Here is a 22747-nt window from a genome sequence, read left to right as displayed (position 1 = left end):
AGGATACAGGATCAGGAGAAGGCATGGGAAAGTGTGTACAGGGTTAGGAAGCACACTTGTACCGGGAACACTGGATTTTGGGGGGGTGTGGATGGCTGGTAAGGGTCCAGAGATGCCCCAGTAAGAATGGGGTAGGAGGGAGAAGGTAGCAAATGGAGCAGAAGGGAAGAAAGAGGAGGGAAGGAGTTGGAGCTATCTAACTTGCAAAGGAAAAGACTGGGCACAAAATAAGCCCAGAGAGGTTCACTCAGTAGGAAGAGATGACGGAGAAAGCACACCCTGGTGCAGTTGTTTTAAAATATATCCACAAATTCCGGCCAGGGGCAGTGGCTCATGCCTGTAATTCCAGCACTTTGGGAGGCCCAGGAGGGTAGATCACCTGAGGTCAGGAGTTCCAGACCAGCCTGGCCAACATGGTGAAACCCCGTCTCTACTAAAAACACAAAAATCAACCAGGTCTCTACTAAAAACACAAAAATCAACCAGGTGTGGTGGTGAGCACTTGTACAGTCCCAGCTACTCGGGAGGCTGAGGCGGGAGGATCGCTTGAATTTTTTGATCGTCTAAAAAAAAAAAAAAAAAATCTAAGAACACACACATATTTTCTTTCTTTTTGAGATGAAGTCTTGCTCTTTCACCCAGGCTTGAGTATAGTGGTGCAATCTTGGTGCACTGCAACCTCCGCCTCCCGTGCACTGCAACCTCCGCCTCCCGGGTTCAAGCGATCCTCCTGCCTCAGCCTCCAGAGTAGCTGGCACTACTGGCACATGCCACCACATCTGGCTAACTTTTTTTTGGTAGAGATGGGGGTCTCACTGTGTTGCCTCAGCTGGTCTCGAATTTCTGGGCTGAAACAATCCTCCTACCTAAGCCTCCCAAAGTGCTGGGATGACAGGCATAAGCCACTGTTCTAGGCCTCTTCATGTCTGTTGATATGATCATTATAAATCTAAGAAGACAATCTAAACAAGCAGCATTTCCTAGACTTATTCCCGGAGCCTTTGGTCAGGCAGTACCCAAGGACTGGGGATTCCCAGGCCACACCCCTAAAGACCTTGGTGAGAGTTCTTCCTCACCCAGGCAGCCTATCGGAAATCATGTGGTAGAGCCAGGCAGACAGACAAGGTGACTCTATCTCAACAGCTTTTGGTTTCTAAGCCCAACAGCAGTAGTAACAGTAGGAATAATAAACAATAATGGCGAACATTTATTATGGACTTACTAAGTGCCAGACGTTACTCTAAGATATAATACTCTATTCATGACCTACTGATCAGGGTTCCCACTAACAAAAATAATGAGGATACTAGTATTAACTACCATAAAAACTCACTGAGCACCTACTGAGAGCAGGCCCTGGCTCAGACACTTCCATGTATTACACCTCATTTATTCCTCCAGTGACCCCATGAGGTGGGGGTATTATTTACCCATTTGATGGAGGTCTAGAGAGGTTAAGTAACCGGCTCCCAGGATGGCCCCTGCCACCCACCCCCTACTAAAGAGGGAAAATGGGATTTGAACCTCTTCAATCCGATTTCAGAACTGGTCCTCCTAACCACTGCACTCTGCTGCCTCCCTGTGGCCAATCACAACAAACAAAATTATCCCCAAAGCCCAGTCGCCTCTCCTGCACATTGCCCTGTTCTGTGCTTTCCGATTTCATGCTCTGTCAGTCCTGAAACAAGAGCAGTGATGCCCCATTGTTTAGACTTCAGCAGCATTCCTGTGGGCCTGGAACTCAGGGGCAGCGAGCAGCCTGCAGGACACAGTGTCACCTCCTAGCCTGCCGCTCTCAATGTGGGAAGCCCCTCCTTGGCTTCCCAGGTGATTACCTGTCCCCACCAATGGCCACACCCTCATAGACGCCATCCGTGGTCCGAGAGATGATATTGTTGAGCTCGTTGGACATGCCTCCAGAACGTGAGACATAGGCCACGCTGCCTGGGCGGTACAATTTGGAGGCCAAGATGTTGTCCAGCATCCCACCCGTGTTCCCAATCTTAAAGCACCCAGGCTTGATGCCTCCAACCTGTGGGGGCAGAAACCACAATCAGGGAGGAAGGTGACTTCCAGATTCACCACAAAGAATCACAAAGCCCCTGCATTACTGCCCAGCCCTCTCTGGCCAGGCTGGGGAGAGAATGACGAAGAGGAATCACACTTGCCCATTGGGTTTCCCGCTTAGGAAAGTCTCCTCTCTCTCAAGAGACATTATACAGAACAAAAGACAGCCTTCTTTGTAAAACATGGCTCACTAATTCAGGTTAAGATACGTATACTCAGCCTGGCACAGTGGCTCAAGCCTGTAATCTCAGCTCTTTGGAAATAAATACTAGCTTCAACTTTTTAATACAGTAAGAAGTAAAAATAAGCCAGGTGTAGAGGAACACTTCTGTAATCCCAGCTACTCAGGAGGCTGAGGCAGGGAGACTGCTCAAGCTTAGGAGTTCAGGGCTGCTGAAGTGTGCTATAACTGCACCTGTGAAAAGCCACTGCACTCCAGCAACACAGTGAGACCCTGCTTCTTAAAAAAACAAACAAAACATAATTCAAAGAATAATTTCAGCCAGGCATGGTGGCTCACTCCTGCAATTCCAACACTTTTGGAGGCTGAAGGGGGCAGATTACCTGAGGTTGGGAGTTTGAGACCAGCCTGGCTAACATGGTGAAACCCTGTCTCTACTAAAAATACAAAAATTAGCCAGGCATGGTAATTCACACCTGTAGTCCCAGCTCCTCGGGAGGCTGAGGCAGGAGAATTTCTTGAACCAAGGAGGCAGAGGCCGTAGTGAGCCAAGATTGTGCCACTGCACTCCAGCCTAGGTAACAGAGCAAGACTCCATCTCAAAGGAAAAACAAACAAATAAACAACAACAACAAAAAACAAAGGCCAAGCACGGTGGCTCACGCCTGTAACTCCAGGACTTTGGGAGGCAGAGGTGGATGGGGTGGATCATTTGAGGTCAGGAGTTCGAGACCAGCCTGGCCAATATAGTGAAACCCCGCCTCTACTAAAAATACAAAAATTAGCCGGGCATGGTGGCAGCCGCCTGTAGTCCCAGCTACTCGGGAGGCTGAGGTAGGGGAATTGTGTGAACCCCGGAGGTGGAAGTTGCAGTGAGCCAAGATTGTACCACTGCACTCTAGCCTGGGCAACAGAGTGAGACTGTCCCCGCTACCCCCCCAAAAATAATAATTTTTTCTTATATGAAGACTTTGGGCTATCAGGCAGTTTATTCTTTGCTTTAGCAAAGACTATGCTATGGTTGTATGAAGGTAGACAAATACTAAAAAATTACTCATTAGCTCCTTGAAACCATAAAGGTGATATGGACTAGGGAGAGAGTCCTTTAAAAAAATAACTGCCCAGGAGGCAGAGGATGCAGTGAGCTAAGATCATGCCACTGCACTCCAGCCTGGGCAACAGAATGAGACTCCATCTCAAAAAAAAAAAAAACAAAAAACAACAAAAAAAAAACAAAAACAAAAATCTAAAAATGGGCCAGGCACGTTGGCCCACACCTGTAATTCCAGCACTTTGGGAGGCTGAGGTGGGTGGATCGCCCAATGTCAGGAGTTTGAGACCAGCCTGACCAATACAGTGAAACCCCATCTCTACTAAAAACACAAAACTTAGCTGGGTATGGTGGCGGGTGCCTGTAATCCCAGCTACTTGGGAGGCTGAGGCAGGAGAATCACTTGAACCCGGAAGCGGAGGCTGCAGTGAGCCAAGATCACGCCATTGCACTCCAGCCTAGGCGTTGCAGTGAGACTCTGTCTCAAAAAAAAAGCTAAAAATGGACAGAATGATTTTCAACAAATACTTCCAGAACCTTCTCAACCTAGGAGGGAGATAGAGGAATCAAAAAGTAAACTTCCTAAGGGCATTGAACTTCATAAGATAGCATCGAACGTAAAAGGCTTTCCGGACAGGAAGCTCACAGTGGCAGGTCCGATGATGGTTACTCCCTTCTGGTCCGCCTTCTTGATCAGCTTTCTCGTGAGGGCCTCAGGGATGCCTTCGGCTATGATGGCGATGGTCCGGATCTAGAGGATGACAAGAGTCCCTTCCCGTTAATTTTCTGCCTCAGAAAGGGCAATAAGATAGCACCGTTCAAGGGCCCACCTCCCATTCCCCATGTTCCCTTCCAGGGTCCAAGAATATAACAATATGCATGTCAGTCGGGCGCGGTGGCTCATGTTTGTAATCCCAGCACTTTGGGAGACCGAGGAGGGTGGATCTTCTAAGGTCAGGAGTTCAAGACCAGCCTGGCCAACATGGCAAAACCCCGTCTCTACTAAAAATACAAAAATTAGCTGGGCATGGTGGTGTGTGCCTGTAATCCCAACTACTAGGGAGGCTGAGGCAGGAGAATCGCTTGAGCCCGGGAGGTGGAGGTTGCAGTGAGCTGAGATGGCACCACTGCACTCCAGCCTGGGCACCAGAGAGAGAGACTCCATCTCAAAAACAAAAACAAAACAAAACAAAAAAACAAAACCAATATGCATCTCATTTTTCCCACAGGCCTCTGCTCCTGATCACTCTAACCATCTCCTGAAAACACAGGTGGTGGATAGCCGAAACTGATCTCCACTAGCTAACACCGTAGTGACCCACCCAACAGAGGCAGGTATTTCGGAATCCCTGCTACAGTCATAGCAGCTACGTTCATTCTCGCCCAAAAGCTCACAACCTCCTGTTGTCCACCTGTTCCTGTGCCTGCTCATAAAGCAGCTATCTAAGGCTTTTCTCCATGGTACCCTCCGAGTCTTGTCACCATCCCCACAGGACAGGGTCAGCGTTTAAGAGAAATGAGCTGCTTCTACACTCAGCCCAGAGACGGGGTGGGAGGGGCATGGGACAGATCCAGGAATCACCTCTCTTTGGCTCTAAACCAGGGCCAGCAAACTTCTATAAAGGGTCAAGATAGTATTGTAGGGGCCAGGTGGAGTGGCTCATGCCTGTAATCCCAGCACTTTGGGAGTCTAAGGCAGGTGGATTCCTTGAGCCCAACAGTTCAAGGCCAGCCTGGGCAACACGGGGAGACCCATTAGCTGGGCATAGTGGTGCATGCCTGTAATCCCAGCTACTCAGGAGGCTGAGGCAGCAGAATCGCTTGAACCTGGGAGGCAGAGGTTGCGGTGAGCCGAGATCGCACCACTGCACTCCAGCCTGGGCAACGAGAGCAAAATTCCATCTCAAAGCACAAACAAAAAACAACCCTTAAACTAGGTGATGTGCTGGGTTTTGCCTTGGGCTGCAATTTGCCAACCTCTGACCTAGACCAAAGAAGTAGCAGCCAGGCGCGGTGGCTCACGCCTGTAATCCCAACACTTTGGGAGGCCCAGGCGGGTGGATCACCTGAGGTCTAGAGTTTGAAACCAGCCTGACCAAAAAGGTGAAACCCCATCTCTATTGAAAATACAAAAATTAGCCAGGCATGGTGGCAGGCGCCTGTAGTATCAGCTACTTGGGAGGCTGAGACAGGAGAACTGCTTGAACCCGGGAGGTGGAGGTTGCAGTGAACTGAGATCACCCCACTGTACTCACTCTAGCTTGGGTGACGGAGAGAGACTCCATTTCAACAAATGTGTTTTCTTTTTCACTTCCTCTAGATATCAAAACAATTTTATGTTCTTCGGTCATAAACTCAAGCCAGTCTGGGATCAGGTGATAATTTTCAACAAAATAATCAATATCCTAATTTTATTTACTTATTTTTGAGATGGAGTCTCACTCTTGTTGCCTAGGCTGGAGTACAATAGCACAACCTTGGCTCACTGCAACTTCCACCTCCCAGATTCAAGTCACTCTCCTGCCTCAGTGTCCCAAGTAGCTGGCACTACAGGTGCCCGCCACCATACCTGGCTATTTTTTTTATTTTTAGTAGAGACAGTGGCTAGGCTGGTCTCGAACTCCTGACCTCAAATGATCCACCCACGTTGGCCTCCCAAAGTCCTGGGATTCCAGGTGTGAGCCACCGTACCCAGCCTCAAACCTGCACCTCTTTTTTTTTTTTTTTTTTTTTTTTTTTTGAGACGGAGTCTCGCTCTGTCGCCCAGGCTGGAGTGCAGTGGCCAGATCTCAGCTCACTGCAAGCTCCGCCTCCCGGGTTCACGCCATTCTCCTGCCTCAGCCTCCCGAGTAGCTGGGACTACAGGCGCCCGCCACTGCGCCCGGCTCGTTTTTTTATATTTTTTAGTAGAGACGGGGTTTCACCGTGTTAGCCAGGATGGTCTCGATCTCCTGACCTCGTGATCCGCCCGTCTCGGCCTCCCAAAGTGCTGGGATTACAGGCTTGAGCCACCGCGCCCGGCCAAACCTGCACCTTCTGATGCAGTAGTTCAACTTCTAGAAATTTATGCTTAGGGAATAATTAAGGATACAGGCAAATGTTAATCCGAGATTGCCCATCACAAGATTTGCAAAAGCAAAACTGATGCTGCTAGTAAATGCTTATTGATGTGGAAAGAGCAACTGAAGAAAGCAGATTATAGGAGTGGCATACAGTATTACTCCCTTTGCTCAAATCTAGAAAAAGGTGTATATAAGGACATACTCTCATAGCAGCAGTCATGTTTTTCTGAAATGGGACCTCAAGTGTTTATTTTCAACAAAACAATATTTACCAGTATTCTGAAACTGTTCTATAATAAATACATAATATTTTTATCATGAAATGTTGGAGTCTCTCTGGGCCTCCTCTGGCTTAGGAAGCTGACTGATTAAAAAAAAAATTAATTGGCCAGGCGCGGTGGCTCAAGCCTCTAATCCCAGTACTTTGGGAGGCCGAGACGGGCGGATCACGAGGTCAGGAATCGAGACCATCCTGGCTAATACGGTGAAACCCCGTCTCTACTAAAAATACAAAAACTAGCTGGGCGAGGTGGCGGGCGCCTGTAGTCCCAGCTACTCGGGAGGTTGAGGCAGGAGAATGGCGGAAACCCGGGAGGCGGAGCTTGCAGTGAGCTGAGATCTGGCCACTGCACTCCAGTCCGGGCGACAGAGCGAGACTCCGCCTCAAAAAAAAAAAAAAAAAAAAAAAAAAATTAATTAAAATAGGCTGGGTGCAGTGGCTCACTCCTGTAATCCCAGCACTTTGGGAGGCCAAGGTGAGTGGATCACTTGAGGCCAGGAATTCGAGACCAGTTTGGCCAACATGGTGAAACTCCATCTCTACAAAAAAAAAAAAAAAAAAACCAAAAAAAAACAGCCAGGTGTAGTGGCATGTGTGCCTGTAATCCCAGCTACTCGGGAGGCTGAGGCACGAGAATCACTTGAGCCTGGGAGGCGGAGGCTGTGTGACAGAGCGAGGCCCTGTCTCAAAAAATAAATAAATAAAATAAAGTGCTTTAATCCTGATTTGTTTTTGCTTTTGTTTTTTTGTTTTTGAGACAGGATCTGGATCTTGCTCTGCTGCCCAGGCTGGAGTGCAAGGGCATGATCACAGCACGCTGCAGCCTCAACCTCCTGAGCTCAAGCGATCCTCCTACCTTAGCCTCCCTAGCAGCTGGGACTAGTGAGTGCCACCATGCCTGGCTAATCCTTTTTAAGTAGAGACAAGGTCTTGCTGTGTTGTTCAAGTTGGTCTTGAACCCCTAGCCTCAAACAATCCCCCCACCACTGCCTTCCAACAAACACAAGCCACGGCATCCACCCGGTTTTCAAGCCAGTTATGGATAGCACAGAGAGGATATAGTGGGGGTGGGGTGGAGCCTAAGCCGCCTCATTTATTTATTTAACATTTATTTATTTATTTATTTATTTATTTAGAGTCTCACTCTGTTGCCTAGGCTGAAGTGCAGTGGTGTGATCACAACTCACTGTAGCCTTGACCTCCCGGGCTCAAGTGATCATCCTGCCTCAGCCAGCACATGCCACCATGTCCAGCTAATTTTTTTTTTTTTTTGTAGGGACAGGGTCTTGCTTTACTGGCCTCCCGGGCTCAAGCAGTCTTCTTGCCTTGACCTCCCAAAGTGCTGGAATAACAGGCACAAGCCACCATGCTCAGTGTATATTTTATTTTACTTTATTGAATGTTTTTAAAGACAGGGTCTTGCTCTGCCACTCAGCCTGGAGTGCCATGGAATGATCATAGGTAACTGCAGTATTGAACTCCCGGGTGATAAATCGATCCTCCTACCTCAGCCTCCTGAGTAGCTGAGACTAAGAGGTGTGAGTCACCATGCCTGGCTGGACTAATTTTTAAACTTTTTGTAGAGAACGGGTTTCGCTTTATTGCTTAGGCTGGTCTTGAGCTCTTGGCTTCAGGCAATCTTCCTGCCTCTGCCTGCCTCATGCCTGTAAGTCCTAGGATTACAGGCATGAGCCACTGTCCCAGGCCTGAGCAGCCTCTTTGTAAGCCCAGGTAAGCAGCCTCTGCCCAGACTGACCTGCCCTGGGTCACTATTCTGACTTCTGAAGATCACGTGTCTCCAACCATTTCTACCCAAACCACTGGCTACTCCCAAATTCCCAGCCCTTTGTCCCAGGCAGCAGTGACAGGACATCATACAGGAGCCGTTCCTGCATCCCCACCCTCTGCCCCCGAGAGTCCAGTGATCTACCTACGCATAGTTCATGGTCCCCACCCCCACCTCCCAGAGCCCACCCAGTGATCTACCTGCGCATAGTTCACGTCCCCACCCCCCCGCCCCAGAGCCCACCCAGTGATCTACCTACGCATAGTTCATGGTCCCCATCCCCACCTCCTAGAGCCCACCCAGTGATCTACCTGCGAACAGTTCATGTCCCCAACCCCCAGAGCCCAGTGATCTACCTGTGCATAGTTCATGTCCCCACCCCTGCCCCCTGGAGCCCACCCAGTGATCTACCTGTGCATAGTTCATGTCCCCACCCCCCACAGTCCAGTGATCTACCTGTGCATAGTTCATGTCCCCACCCCCCACAGTCCAGTGATCTACCTGCACATAGTTCATGTCCCCAACCCCTAGAGCCCAGTGATCTACCTGCACATAGTTCATGGTCCCCAACCCCCGCCCCCAGAGCCTACCCAGTGATCTACCTATGCATAGTTCATGGTCTCCGCCCCCCACCCCCCAGAGGCCACCCAGTGATCTACCTGCGCATAGTTCATGGTCTCCATGGTGCTGTCATAGGCAGAGCGGAGAGAGGCAAAGTTGATAAGCACATCTACTTCTGGGTGCTTCCTCATGGCATCAGCCATGTTCTTGAAGACAGGGATCAGGATCTCCTTGTGCCCCCAGTAAAACTTCTGCTTGTGGTCCCCACTGTGAGAAAGGAAAAGAATTAGGACATCCTCAACCTGTCAGGACTGGGGATGGGGAAGCTGAGGGGAGGAATTTCACCTAGAAGGCAGAAAAGGCATTGGTCTCTGCCCTCAAAGAATTTTCATCTAAGGGACAAAGGAATACTGACTGCCCCTATCTCTAGGATGGGCAAAGCCTTCCCCAGCAAAGGGAATGAGCTCGCTGACTCCCCATGCCCTGCCTTTTTTTTTTTTTTTTGAGACAGGGTCTTGCTCTGTCACCCAGGCTGGAGCGGCAGTAGCATCATCAGAGTTCACTGCAACCTCAACCTCCAAGGCTCAGGCAATCCTCCTGCCTCAGCCTCCCAAGTAGCTGGGACTACAGGTGCACACCACCACACCCGGTTAATTTTTAAATTATCTCTAGAGATAGGGGTCTCCCTATGTTGCCAAGGGCTGGTCTCAAACTCCTGGGCTCAAGCAATTCTCCCACTTCGACCTCCCAAAGTGCTAGGATTACAGGCATGAGCCACTGTGCCCAGCCCCAAGCTTTGTCTTAGCAGAGGAAGGAGATACTTCCCACCATGGGGTAACTCACGTGAAAGGGTAGACCATGGCAGCCACTGAGGGCTCATCTCGGGAGCAGACATAGTCAAAGTCCAGCATGCCTTGCACGGCCCGGGTCTGCATGCCCCACACAATGGCCTTGGTGTGGCGGCTGAAGAGGGTGGTGCTCTTTCCTGGTGGGCAAAGACACAGAGAGTGCACCCAGAACACATACCCCCCGGAGACCTGCAGGGGCCAGGGCTGCCTGCCAGACCCCTCCACGCCCCATGTCCCCAGGGTGATGCCTCATCACAACCGTAAAGGAATGTCAAGAGGACAGAATTCTGAGAACTTGGGGAGGAGGTGCCTCGATTTTTTTGGATGAAGGTGGCAGGAAGAACAAACCAAGCTAAGAGGGCCTGCCTATCTGGGAAGCAGCTCTGCAAAGAACAGAGAAAGAAGGGCCCACAGTCAAAAATGCTCAGGAGAATTCCTACAGGACCTGCTTCATCTCCCAGGCAAGGTGTGTCATCAGGTTATATGCAAATGAGGTCCTGACACATTATTTTCAAAGTAATTGGAAAAAAATTTTTAGCTCTCCCAATTTCGGTGGGCTCAGGACTTACAAATGATGTCCCAACAATGCTTACCACCCTGTAAATCTGGACATAAAACCAGCTCCAGTTAGGGTTTGAATCAGCATTAATTCTAGGTCAGTGTAGGTCCAACGAAGAGGTTTGCTGCAGCCGGGGCTGAGGACACAGCAGCCTTATCGCTAACTGAGGTTCCTGCCAGGGCTCTGCACAAGGCAGGAGCAGCAAGCTAGTTACACAGGGCCAGCGCCCTCAATCTGCCTTCCTGTTTTTCCTGTCCTTCTCCCTTCTACCAGGTGGCTCTTTCCTGCTCAGGACAGTGCTCTTGGACAGACCCTCCAGTGGGCACTTAAGAGGTAAGGCGCAGGCCAGGTGCAGTGGCTCACGCCTGTAATTCCAGCACTTTGGGAGGCTGAGACCGGTAGATCACTTGAGCTCAAGAGTTCAAGACCAGCCTGGCCAACATGGTGAAACCCTGTCTGTAATAAAAATACAAAAATTAGCTGGATGTAGTGGTGGGCGCCTGTAATCCCAGGCTGAGGCAGGGAGAATCGCTTGAACCCGGAAGGCAGAGGTTGCTGTGAGCCGAGATCGCGCCACTGCACTCCAGCCCGGGACTCCATCTCAAAAAAAAAAAAAAAATTTGTGTGGTGGCATGTGCCTGTAATCCCAGCTTCTTGGGAAACCAACACACAATCACTTGAACCAAGCAGGTGGAGGTTGCAGCGAGCCAAGATTGCACCACTGCACTCCAACTTGGGCCACAGAGTGAGCCCTGTCTCAAAAAAACAAAACAAAACAAAACAAAAGGTAAGGGAACAAAAGGAGCTGGCAGAAATACAGTTCTCTAGATGGGCCTAGTGGTGCACGCTTGAGTCCTAGCTACTTAGGAGACTGAGGTGGGAGGATCACTTGAGCCCAGGAATTCGAAACCAGCCTCTGCAGCATAGTAAGACCCCACCTCAAAAACAAAACAAAACAAAACAAAAAAACCTTCCATGATGTGATTATTACGCATTGCACACCTGTACCAAAATATCTCATGCACCCCTAGTATGTACTCACAAAAATTTTACAAAAGAAGATTTCAATGCAAGTATATTTAACAACAAAAAAAAGTGCAGTCCTTAGCCTAAAGGGAAAGGACTTTTACCACACTTCAGGCAGCTGACCTTCCCCTCTGGGTCCCTGCAAGTCCTAGAGGAGGAAAGCAGCCCTCAGGGAGTTTCTGAGCTCCCCTAGGGAGAATGATGCATCTAGCCCAGTGGCATCTGGTATTAATTAACCTACCGTACTAGAGCAGGCTTGGCTAACCAAGTTCATGGTCTCATTAAATCCCTGTACAGGCCTGCCTCCCATCACAGCCTTGAGCTTCTCATGGCAGAAGTTTCCTGATGCTGCAAATACCTGGAATTTACTGTCACCTAAACCCACCTGGGTTCTGCTGAGACATGAGATCACAGAACAAGGGAAGCCACCTAATCCAGTTCCCCCACTTCCCAGTCCCAGGAAACTGAAGCCCAGAGATGCCAAATGACTGAGGTCCGAGGTTATCCAGCATCAGAGCCAGGATTACATAATCACTTAAAATGCAGCTCAATTGTGAAAGTGAGGAGGGAGAATATAAGCGTGAGTTCATGACCCGCCATCCTCAGGGGAAGCCTGCATCATGTCACCCCCGACAGGTGATGCACGTGCACATGCCTCTGATCTATCTACCCTGCCAGCTACAGAAATCAAGACAAAGCCTGGAATCCACAAACCTACCAGCATCTCCAGCAGGAAACGGCGGAGGTGAAGTGGCCCTTCCTCAAGCTCAGAGAAACCAAAGCTGAAGGGTGTATCCTCAGCTTACCAGCAGCAGAGAGGCCCGAGAGAACCTCTGCGCCGGGGGCTATGCCCCCTACACCAGGCCTCCTCTGGCCTCACTGAGGGGAGGGCTCGCTCAGCCATCATCTGCTCTCCCTCCCTGACGCACCCTCCTTTTATTTCTCACACTCCAGAAAGGAACAAGGATAACCCCCTCCTCATAACCTTCCTCCCCTTCAGAGCACAGAGAGTTCCTGGAGAACCAGGGCCGGTCCCTGTTCTTTCCACACTGGGCTAACTCTGCTCTTAATTTTTCCAGAGACAAAAACATCAGGATTAAAGCCAGGTGGCCAGAGGGCTGCATTCCGGGCCTTTCCAGCTGGTTATCAACCCTGCCAATTACTCCTCCCCCATCCCTTAGCAAGGGGACAACAAAAGACTTCCCTGCCTCCACGGCTGTGAATGTCAAAGTTAAATGGAAGCTCTGATGCTATGAACTAATTAACCCACTCAGCTAGGCCAGTGGGTGAATGCACATGCACAGAAGTGTCCACTATAAAATGTGACCTCATACGCCAGACAATGCTCATACCCCTTCCAGTTACCCAGTCTCTAGATGCACACCCTTCTGCGCTTCTGTCTACCTCCTTCTCCACCTCTCTTGTTCCTCCACAACCCCCAGAAAAAGATAAACTGGTCCCTGGAGCTTGAGAATGAAGCTGGCAGTGGTGAAGCTGAGGCAGGAAAGGTGAGAAAATGACATCAGGAGATGTAAATGAGAAGCAGGGGTGACCTGTGGCTCCCCTTCTGCACCCAGCAGCGACAGACACCCACGGCTGTCTGCCACTCCCCATTCAGTTGGATGGCTCCCTCCTTCCCAGGCGACACTCTCTCCTTGACACCACTCCACTCTCCAGGGCTGTGGGTCTGGCTCTTGCTCCTTCCAAAGTCTCTACCCCCTCCCAAGTCTGGAGCCAGAAACAGCCACACAGGGAGGACAGCGCTGAGTGGGGCGTGTACTGAGCAGGGATAGGAGGGGAGGAAGAGCGAAGACTTAGGACTTGGGGTCAGGCCACACCAAGGCAGGGACAGAAAATAGACCAGACGACACTGCAACCCACCAGGGGAGGGGAAACAGAGCACACGGTTAAACTGTCACCCGCTAACAAAGCCACACGCGGAGTGGGGGCAGGGTGGGGGCATCCTACCTTGCAGGGATCTTGGACTTGGGACTGAATCTGTCAAAGAAAATGACCAAGGCAACTGAGTGATCCACTGATGGCTGGAGGCTTTGGAGGGAGAGGGTGGGAACAGGGAAGGGTCCCATGGACAAGCCTTTCAGGGTTAAAGCCCTCACCATCCCTCTCCTGTTCTGCAATGGACAACGGAGTAAGGCCAGCAGAAGAGGTGAAAGCACTGATAAGCAGAATGGAAGCAAGAAAGAGCAAAGACCAAAGGGGCAAAGAGTGGGTAGGAGGAGGACGAAGGCTGGGCAGGTGTGCTCAACACCAGCGCCTCCCCCAGGCCCTCTGCAGGGACAGCTGGATGACTTGAACTCTGGGTTCTCCAGCTGGCGCGGTCCCACCCTCTTAATGCCAATCCCTTTTTGTCTCCACGAAACACTATGAGATGATTGGCCAGCATGGGGTTGACCTGTGCTGTGGACAAAGATGCTGATTTGGGACAGTGTCACTATTTCCCAAAATGCCGTAAGCAAAGTGTGTCCCAGGAAGAGGCTGCACAGGTGTACCAGCCCAGGGGTAACTAACACCACTTATGTAGAGCTGGCTGCAAGGGCTGGCCGGCAGGAATCACATCTACACGGAGAGAAAAATTAGTTGAAATACGGATGGGCTGACAGGCAAGGGTTTTTCCTGCTGGGGATTCAGAGGAGGGAATGTCTGTTAGGGCCCTAAGATGGTGGGGGTGGGCTGGGAACTGCTGTTGTAGGAGCTGGCTCTGTCATCCTGGGGTCCCGGCGTCTGCCCTCCACTTGGGAGAAGAGTCTCAGAGAATTCTCCACTTCCTGGAATTTCTGTAACCCTACCTCCTCCACAGCCTCCCTGTCCAGTTCACATCCCCATAAGAACAGGGGTAGAAGAGAATAGGGGGAATGGAGGTGACCAGGCACAGCATGGGTCCTCCGCCTCAGGAGTGCCCACAGGGGAGGTTCAAGTCATACCATCCTCGCGTCCCAGGCACACTCCCATTGCAAAACCCAAACCACTTTTCATCCACCTCTGCCAGCCCAGGGGGGAAAGGGAAAGGGGAGAGAGATACAGAGGGTACCGAAAGGCCACTCCCTGGAACATGCCTGAAGCCTCAGGGAGTTACCTTGTGGCATGGCAGGCTTGGCCTTCTTTGCAGGCGCCACCTCATCGGCCCTGGACTCAGAAAAAGATGCTGTCCTGCTGGGGGCTGGCGTCTGGGGTGAGACAAGGAGAATAAGAGGTAAGAGTCACAGCTGGGAAAAAAGCCACTGGTCCTCAAAGGCCCCAAAGAAAACTAATAAAAATTATGCATGGCAATGCTCTTTATAAGCTGCTTCCAAAAGTACTAACAATCCTCTAAGATATGAATTAATATTATCCCACGTTACAGATGAGCAAACTGAGGCCCTGAGTGGACAAAATACTGGCTAAGGTTGCTCTCTCAGCAAAAAGTAAGAGAGTAACAATTTTTAAGTTTTTCTTTTCTTTTTCAGATTAACTCTCGCTCTGTTGCCCAGAGCTGGAGTGCAATGGCGCCATCACAGCTCACTGCAACCTCTGCCTCCCGGGTTCAAGCGATTCTCAGGCCTGAGCCTCCCGAGTAACTGGGATTACAGACATGTACCACCATATCCGGCTAATTTTTGTATTTTTAGTAGAGACGCGGTTTCACCATGTTGGCCAGGCTGGTCTCGAACTCTTGACCTTAGGTGATCCACCAGCCTCGGCCTCCCAAAGTGCTGGGATTACAGGCGTGAGCCACCATGCCCGGCCACAATTTGAACTTGGTTCCAATTTTAAAATCCTTGGTTCTTCCATTATACTAGTTTGATCAGGGCAGGAAAAAAATTGGCAGAGATCCAGAAACCAACCATGTACTAACTCCTACTGTATTTCCTCTATGCCCCCAGGGAACAGCGGAGGAGGACTGTATTCTAGTGGAAAAGATGAGATGGTTCCTTCCCATAAGGTTGGGGGAGGCTGGCACCTACCGATGTGCTCCCGCTGGCATTGAGGAGGAAGTTTGCAGTGTGGGCCGCCGTGGGTGGCTGGTTGGGGATGGGCCGGTGGCCCAGGGCCATGCCCACAATGGCCGTCATGTGAGTCTCCGTGCCAAAGACATGGATGGGGATCCCAGTGGTCTTCCCTGTAAGGGAAGAAAAAAAACATCCATAATTCAAGTCTGCAGATAAGAGCCCAAGTCCATGTGATCCTGCAAAGGCCCTTTTAGAGCCATGATCAGTGTTTGGCGCATTTAGTGCAAGACCAATATCCAGGGCAAATCAGCTGTCATAATTCACCACCAGACAAAGCTTTCTAAAGGCCACTTCCTGATAACAAGAGCAAGAAACAGGCCAGGTGCAGTGGCTCACGCCTGTAATCCCAGCACTTTGGGAGGCCGAGGCTGGCAGATCACTTGAGGTCAGGAGTTTGAGACCACCTGGGCCAACGTGGTGAAACCCTGTCTCTACCAAAAACACAAAAAATTAGCCAGGCGTGGTGGCGTGCGCCTGTAATCTCAGCTACTCGGAGGCTCAGGCAGGAGGATCCCTTGAAACTAGCAGGCAGAGGTTGCAAAGCAAGCTGAGATCGCGCCACTGCACTCCAGGCTGGGCAACAGTGCGAGACTTTTGTCTCCAAAAAAAAAGACACAAAAACAATAAATATATTTACTGGCAAGATAGCAAGATTCAAGTAACTAAATTATCAGAGCCTATATTCCTCCTGCTCAGGTCCGCAGCGTGGAGCCCAGCTCTCCAGCTTTCCTTAGCCTTCATCACATGCATCCACCAGTGCTTGGTCTCCGTTCCTAAACACCCTGAGCCCGTTCCCCCAGGGCTCTGGCCCTGCTCCTCCCTCTGCATGGAACTCTCCATGGAGCTTCCCCTGGCTGCTCTCTGGTCTCCCAGCTCAACCCAAGCGCCGTCTCCTGAAAAAGGGCCCCTCTGACCTTGATGGTCACTCTCTCCTATGCCACACTCCCCTCTTCCTTGTACAGACAGACTCCTAGCATCTTCTCCTACTGTTTATTTGTGGAATGTTCTAATTTTAAGAGCATGATTTGGTAATTTCACTGTGCTGTCCCCACGCCGGCCCCACTGCACATAGCAGGTCCTCAGCTTTGAACCAGCTCTATGAAAAATAAAACAAAAGGCTCACACCTGTAATTCCAACACTTTAGGAGGCCTAGGCGGCTGGATCGCTTGAGTCCAAGAGTTCGAGACCAGCCTGGGCAACAGGGCAAAAGTTCGTCTACAAAAAAATCAGCCAGGCATGTGCTAATTTTTTGTACAAAAATTGTATCTATTGTGGTGTGCATCTGTAGTCCTAGCTACTCAGGAGGTTGAGGTGGGAGGATCCCTTGAGTCTGGGAGGCAGAGGTTGCAGTAAGCTGTGATCACACCACTACACTCTAGCCTGGGTGACAGAGTGAGACCCTGTCTCCAGAAGAAAAAAAAAAAATGCCTGTAATCCCAGCACTTTGGGAGGCCAAGGCAGGTGGATCACGAGGTCAAGAGATTGAGACCATCCTGGCTAACACAGTGAAACCCGGTCTCTACTAAAAAAAAAAAAAAAAAAAATTAGATGGGCGTGCTGGCAGGTGTCTGTAGTCCCAGCTACTTGGGAGGCTGAGGCAGGAGAATGGCGTGGACCCGGGAGGCGGAGCTTGCAGTGAGCAGAGATCATGCCACTGGACTCCAGCCTGGGCGACAGAGTGAAACTCTGTCTCATTAAAAAAAAAAAAAAAAAAAAAAAAGAGAGAGAGAGACAGAGAAAAAGAAAAAGAAATTAACCCTATTCAATTCAAACCTAAGTCAAATTGTGTCACTTGGCTGGGTGTAGTGGCTCACATCTATAATCCTAGCACTTTGGGAGGCAAAGCCAGGAGGATCACTTGAGACCACGAGTTTGAGATCAGCTTGGGCAACACAGTGAGACACTATCTCACAACAAATTTTTTTTAATTATCCAGGCGTGGTGGTGCGCACCCGTGGTCCCCAATACTTGGGAGGTTGAGGTGGGAGGATCACTTGAGCCCACAAGGTCGAGGCTGCAATGAGCTATGATGGTACCACTGCACTCCAGCCTGGGTGACAAAGCAAGGCACTGTCTCAAAATAATAACAACAATAATAAATATGTGGTTCCTCTGCTTAAACACCTCTTGTGCCTACTATCTCACAGTGATGGTCAAGTCCTCCTGTGACCTGTAGTGTCTCACTGCCACTCTCTCAGCCCCAGCCCCTTACCACTGCAGGTATTGGAATTTGTCCTTCCCTCTCCAAGAGTCACCATGGTGCTGCTCCCTCATTCTAGGTCTTTGCTCAAATGTCAGTTTTCCTTTCTTTTCTTTCTTTCTTTTTTTTTTGATACAGGGTCTCACTCTGTCACCCAGGCTGAAGCATAGTGGCATGATGATGGCTTACTGCAGCCTCAACCTCCCAGGTTCAGGTGATCCTCCCACCTCAGTCTCCCAAGTAGCTGGGACTACAGGTATGTCACCATAATCAGCTAATTTTTGTACTTTTTTTTTGTAGAGGCGGGGTCTTGCCATGTTGCCCAGACTGGTCTTGAACTCCTGAGCTCAAGCGATCCTCCCGCTTCGGCCTCCCAAAGTATGTGAGCCACCATGCCCAGCCTTGATCAAGTTTGATCAAGCATTTTCTGATCCCCCTGTTGAAGGTTGCCCTGGCCCCTCCCACACGCATTCTCCCTTTCCCTGCTTTGTTTTCCTTCCTGGCACTCGGCACCCCGACATCACAGTTTGCGTCCTCTGTTCCATGAAGGCTTGCTGTCTGTCCATTTGTGGCTGTAACCCTCATCACCAGCACAAAGCCCAGCACAGAGCGAGTGGTCTTTAATAAATATCTGTTAAGTGTAGAGCTGAATGAAAATGCTTTCCTGACCACACCAAAGTTTAGGACAGCACTCTGTGTTGGGACAGGGAATGGAAACCCAAACTGCATACCCAGGAAGGGGAGTGGAGAGAGAGTGAAAGAGCCCAAGACTGATGCTCAGGAATCAGGAATCCCAAAGAGGAAGGTCACCCACACTCAGGGCGAGGGGGAGAGAAAGGTCCCCATCTTACCGACTTCCCCCATCACCCGTAAACCCTCTTGATAGTTGGGGCCACCTCTTCGGACAAAGACTGTTACTTCGTGCTCCTTCAGGGGGCCCTGGTAATCTCGAATTGCTCTCACGATGCCCTGGAAGCCCAAAGGGACATGTGACTAAAAACAAGGCAGCCACAACTCAATGATTTATAACCAGAATAAACAAATGTACCAGGTGTATGTGACAAGGGCTGCTCCCCAGGAAGCATGGGACTACGCACAAACAGCCACGGCCTGGGATATGATCACTCAGAATGTTGCTGAGGTGGGAACGTGGGGTACCCGGGATTGACACCCCTTAATGTCACGGAGGCTCCAGGCTTCCATCGTCAGCAAGGCCTTGCTGGTCTCTCTTTTGTTCCGTCTACAGTCATTACTGCCTCCTACTACATTTTTTTTGGTGGGGATATCTATGTTGGGCTCTATGCAAGGGTTCTCAGAGGTACTAAGACATAGTCAACGTCCTACAAAAGCTTCTTGGCCGGGCGCAGTGGCTCAAGCCTGTAATCCCAGCACTTTGGGAGGCCGAGACGGGCAAATCACAAGGTCAGGAGATCAAGACCATCCTGGCTAACACGGTGAAACCCCGTCTCTACTAAAGAATACAAAAAACGGCCGGGCGTGGTGGCTCAAGCCTGTAATCCCAGCACTTTGGGAGGCCGAGACGGGCAGATCACGAGGTCAGGAGATCGAGACCATCCTGGCTAACACAGTGAAACCCCGTCTCTACTAAAAAAATACAAAAAACTAGCTGAACGAGGTGGCGGGTGCCTGTAGTCCCAGCTACTCGGGAGGCTGAGGCAGGAGAATGGCGTGAACCCAGGAGGCGGAGTTTGCAGTGAGCCGAGATCCGGCCACTGCACTCCAGCCTGGGTGACAGAGCGAGACTCCGCCTCAAAAAAAAAAAAAAAAAGAATACAAAAAACTAGCCCGGCGAGGTGGCGGGCGCGGGCGCCTGTAGTCCCAGCTACTCAGGAGGCTGAGGCAGGAGAATGGCATAAACCTGGGAGGCGGAGCTTGCAGTGAGCTGAGATCCGGCCACTGCACTCCAGCTCGAGCGACAGAGCAAGACTCCGTCTCAAAAAACAAAAAAAACAAAAAACAAAAAAGCTTCTTAAGTGATGTGCGGGAACAGTTCTTTTTTTTTTTTTTTGAGACAAATTCTCGCTCTGTCACCCGGGCTGGAGTGCAGTGGTGCGAGCTTGGCTCACTGCAACCTGTGCCTCCCAGGTTCAAGCGATTCTCCTGTCTCAGCCTCCCGAGTAGCTGGGACTACAGACGCCTGCCACCATATCAGGCTAATTTTTTTTATTTTTAGTAGAGATGAGGTTTCACCATATTGGTCAGGCTAATCTCAAACTCCTGACCTCAGGTGATCCATCCACCTCGGCCTCCCAAAGTGCTGAATTACAAGTGTGAACCACCGCGCCCAGCACGGTGTAAGAACAATTCTTACAATGGATATCCACTTTGGAAAAATGAGAGGGTGGAAAGGTGTGTCCAGTTATGTTTCTCAAAACAGAGGCTAGATTTTGAGCCTGGAGTCTGACTTCTGTTACCCAAGGCATTTCACACAAAGCTCCATGTACAGTACCTGCTCCAAACCAAGTGCCCTAACCAAGGATCAGTGCAGGGCAGCTCCGAAGTTAAATCAAAGCTGCTGAGGCTCCCCTGTCCCAGATTTGTCTGTTAAATCAGGTCCAGTTATGGACACCCTGTTTTTGGCAGGACTGATGGGGTCTGGTCCCACATTTTATTTATTTTTTGAGACAGGGTCTCATGGTTGCCCAGGCTGAAGCACAGTGGCACGATCACGGCTCACTGCAGCCTCGACCTCCTGGGCTCAAGTGATCCTCCTAGCTCAGCCCACTAATTTTTTTGAATTTTAGTAGAGATGAGGTCTCATTATATTGCCCAGCCTTGTCTTGAACTTCTGAGCTCAAGTGATCCTCCTGCCTCAGCCTCTCAAAGTGCTAGAATTATAGTTATGAGCCACTACGCCCAGCCCTTCACTTCTTGAGGTCTCAGACTTTCAAGTTTGACACTTACTAGTCATTATTCTCAAAACTCACATGGATCCACCAGATGTGGCACATTCTTTTGAATATACTCACTGAGCATCTGACAGTATGGAATATTAATAAAGGGCCTCCTTGGGTGGCTATCTTGAAAGGGATGACTCTTGAGACACATTAGCTCTGTCATCCTTGTTGACAGCAGTCACATGTGCTTTTAAAGCATGTGCAAACACAGCCCTGACCCGTGAATAGGCACCCAGGCTGAGAAGACCCTGGTAGGACGAGAGGAGCCCCAGATCATCAAAGCACTTTCTTCATTCCGATCTTTTGGAAAAAGGGCTCATGACTGAGATATAAGAACAGGATGGCCAGGCGCAGTGGCTCATGCCTATAATCCCAGCACTTTGGGAGGCCGAGGCAGGCAGATCATGAGGTCAGGAGGTCAAGACCATCCTGGCTAACACGGTGAAACCTCATCTCTACTAAAAATACAAAAAAAATTAGCCGGGTGTGGTGGCGGGCACCTGTAGTCCCAGCGTGAACCTGGGGGGCGGAGGTTGCAGTGAGCCGAGATTGTGCCATTACACTCCAGCCTGGGCGACAGAGCGAGACTCCATCTCAAAAAAAAAAAGACCAAGGAGATGCAGAGAAACCATAGTCTCACAAGACTGTTGAAAGTAAGGAGGATCGGTCGGTTGGGCATGGTGGTTCACATCTGTAATACCAGCACTTTGGGAGGCTAAGGCGGGTGGATCACCTGAGGTCAAGAGTTCGAGACTAGCCTAGCCAATATGGTGAAACCCCCTCTCCACTAAAAATACAAAAATTAGCTGGGCATCGTGGTGGGTGTCTGTAATCCCAGCTACTCAGGAGGTTGAGGCAGGAGAATCACTTGAACCCAGAAGGCAGAGGTTGTAGTGAGCTGAGATTGTGCCATTGCACTCCAGCCTTGACAACAAGAGTGAAACTTGAAAGGGGAGGGGGAGAGGGAGAAGGACAGGGGGGGGGAGAGGGAGAAGGACAGAGGGGGGAAAGAGGGAGAGAGAGCAGGAGAGAGAGGGAAAGAAAGAAAGAAAGGAAAGAAAGAAAGAAAGAAAGAAAGAAAGAAAGAAAGGGAAAGAAGGAAGGAAGGAAGGAAGGAAGGAAGGGAAAAAAGAAAAAAGAAAAGAAAAGAAAGCAGGCCGGGCGCGGTGGCTCAAGCCTGTAATCCCAGCACTTCGGGAGGCCGAGACGGGCGGATCACGAGGTCAGGAGATCGAGACCATCCTGGTTAACATGGTGAACCCCGTCTCTACTAAAAATACAAAAAACAAGCCGGGCGCAGTGACGGGCGCCTGTAGTCCCAGCAACTCGGAGGCTGAGGCAGGAGAATGGCTTAAACCAGGAGGCGGAGCTTGCAGTGAGCTGAGTTCCGGCACAGCACTCCAGCCTGGGCGGCAGAGCGAGACTCCGTCTCAAAAAAAAAAAAAAAAAAAAAAGAAAAGAAAGCAAGCAAAGGAAAACAAAGGAGGAAAGGAAGGAAGGAAGGAGGAAGGGAAGGAAGGAAGGAAGGAAGGAAGGAAGGAAGGAAGGAAGGAAGGAAGGAAGGAAGGAAGGAAGGAAGGAAGGAAGGAAGGAAGGAAGGAAGGAAGGAAGGAAGGATGGATGGATTGAGCCAGTGCTCCAAAGCATTGGTCCTGGGAAGGAAGAATGCAGAAATTTGCCTCCCATCCTTCAGGTGGGAAGAGTTATGGTCCAGCCTGGCAGCTGCTTGCCCAGAGACACACAGCGTCAGATGCGCAGCTCCTGTCCCAGTGTCTTCTCCACCCACTTAAGAGACCATGGGGCAAGAGTCCCCTACCTGACCTGGGAACTCACGGTAACTTGGCTCTGGCTCAAACTCTGCTTTCAAGGCCCCTTCCCTGCTTTCCCCAAACCACTTTCCCCAGAAACTGCTGTAGCTGTTACCTTGAATGTAGCAGCTACGTTGGTGAAGTTTGCAATGCTGCCGCCAATGATGAGGATCTTGCCTGGATTTGGAGTGAGAGAGAAATCAAAAATGGTTACAGAGGTAGACTTGAGCATCCTCCCAACAATCCAACTGAGGAAGTTCTTGTTCCCCTGAATGAGCGTCCCCCATCTGCCAGGAGGTATTAGGGAGTGAGCAGGACAGTCTCTCCAGACATTCCACTTTATCAGCTCAACTCTCCATTACCTATGCCACCAGACGGGTCAGAACAAACCC

General features: G+C 50.3%; 1 protein-coding gene across 4 annotated transcripts in view; it reads right to left on the bottom strand.

Annotated features, from left to right (window-relative positions):
* The window catches only part of ACLY (ATP citrate lyase), a 54023-nt gene that overhangs the window by 16221 nt on the left and 15055 nt on the right, over nt 1-22747 (bottom strand). For 2 of the 4 annotated variants that reach the window (XM_033183015.1, XM_033183013.1), the window contains exons 10-18: nt 22471-22532; nt 18481-18598; nt 15384-15538; nt 14516-14606; nt 13390-13419; nt 9832-9973; nt 9087-9255; nt 3946-4050; nt 1836-2032 (exon numbers count right to left, since the gene is read on the bottom strand). In XM_033183015.1, the coding sequence (XP_033038906.1) occupies nt 1836-2032; nt 3946-4050; nt 9087-9255; nt 9832-9973; nt 13390-13419; nt 14516-14606; nt 15384-15538; nt 18481-18598; nt 22471-22532 (1069 nt within the window). The remainder of the gene's footprint in view (nt 1-1835; nt 2033-3945; nt 4051-9086; nt 9256-9831; nt 9974-13389; nt 13420-14515; nt 14607-15383; nt 15539-18480; nt 18599-22470; nt 22533-22747) is intronic. The other 2 variants (XM_033183014.1, XM_033183016.1) reach the window with 1 other exon arrangement.

This window comes from Trachypithecus francoisi, unplaced genomic scaffold (genome assembly GCF_009764315.1).
Source record: "Trachypithecus francoisi isolate TF-2019V2 unplaced genomic scaffold, Tfra_2.0 Lachesis_group20, whole genome shotgun sequence".
In the NCBI taxonomy this organism is placed as follows: Eukaryota; Metazoa; Chordata; class Mammalia; order Primates; family Cercopithecidae; genus Trachypithecus; species Trachypithecus francoisi.
Note: the sequence above shows the minus strand (reverse complement) of the source record. Positions and strands in the feature narration are given on the sequence as shown.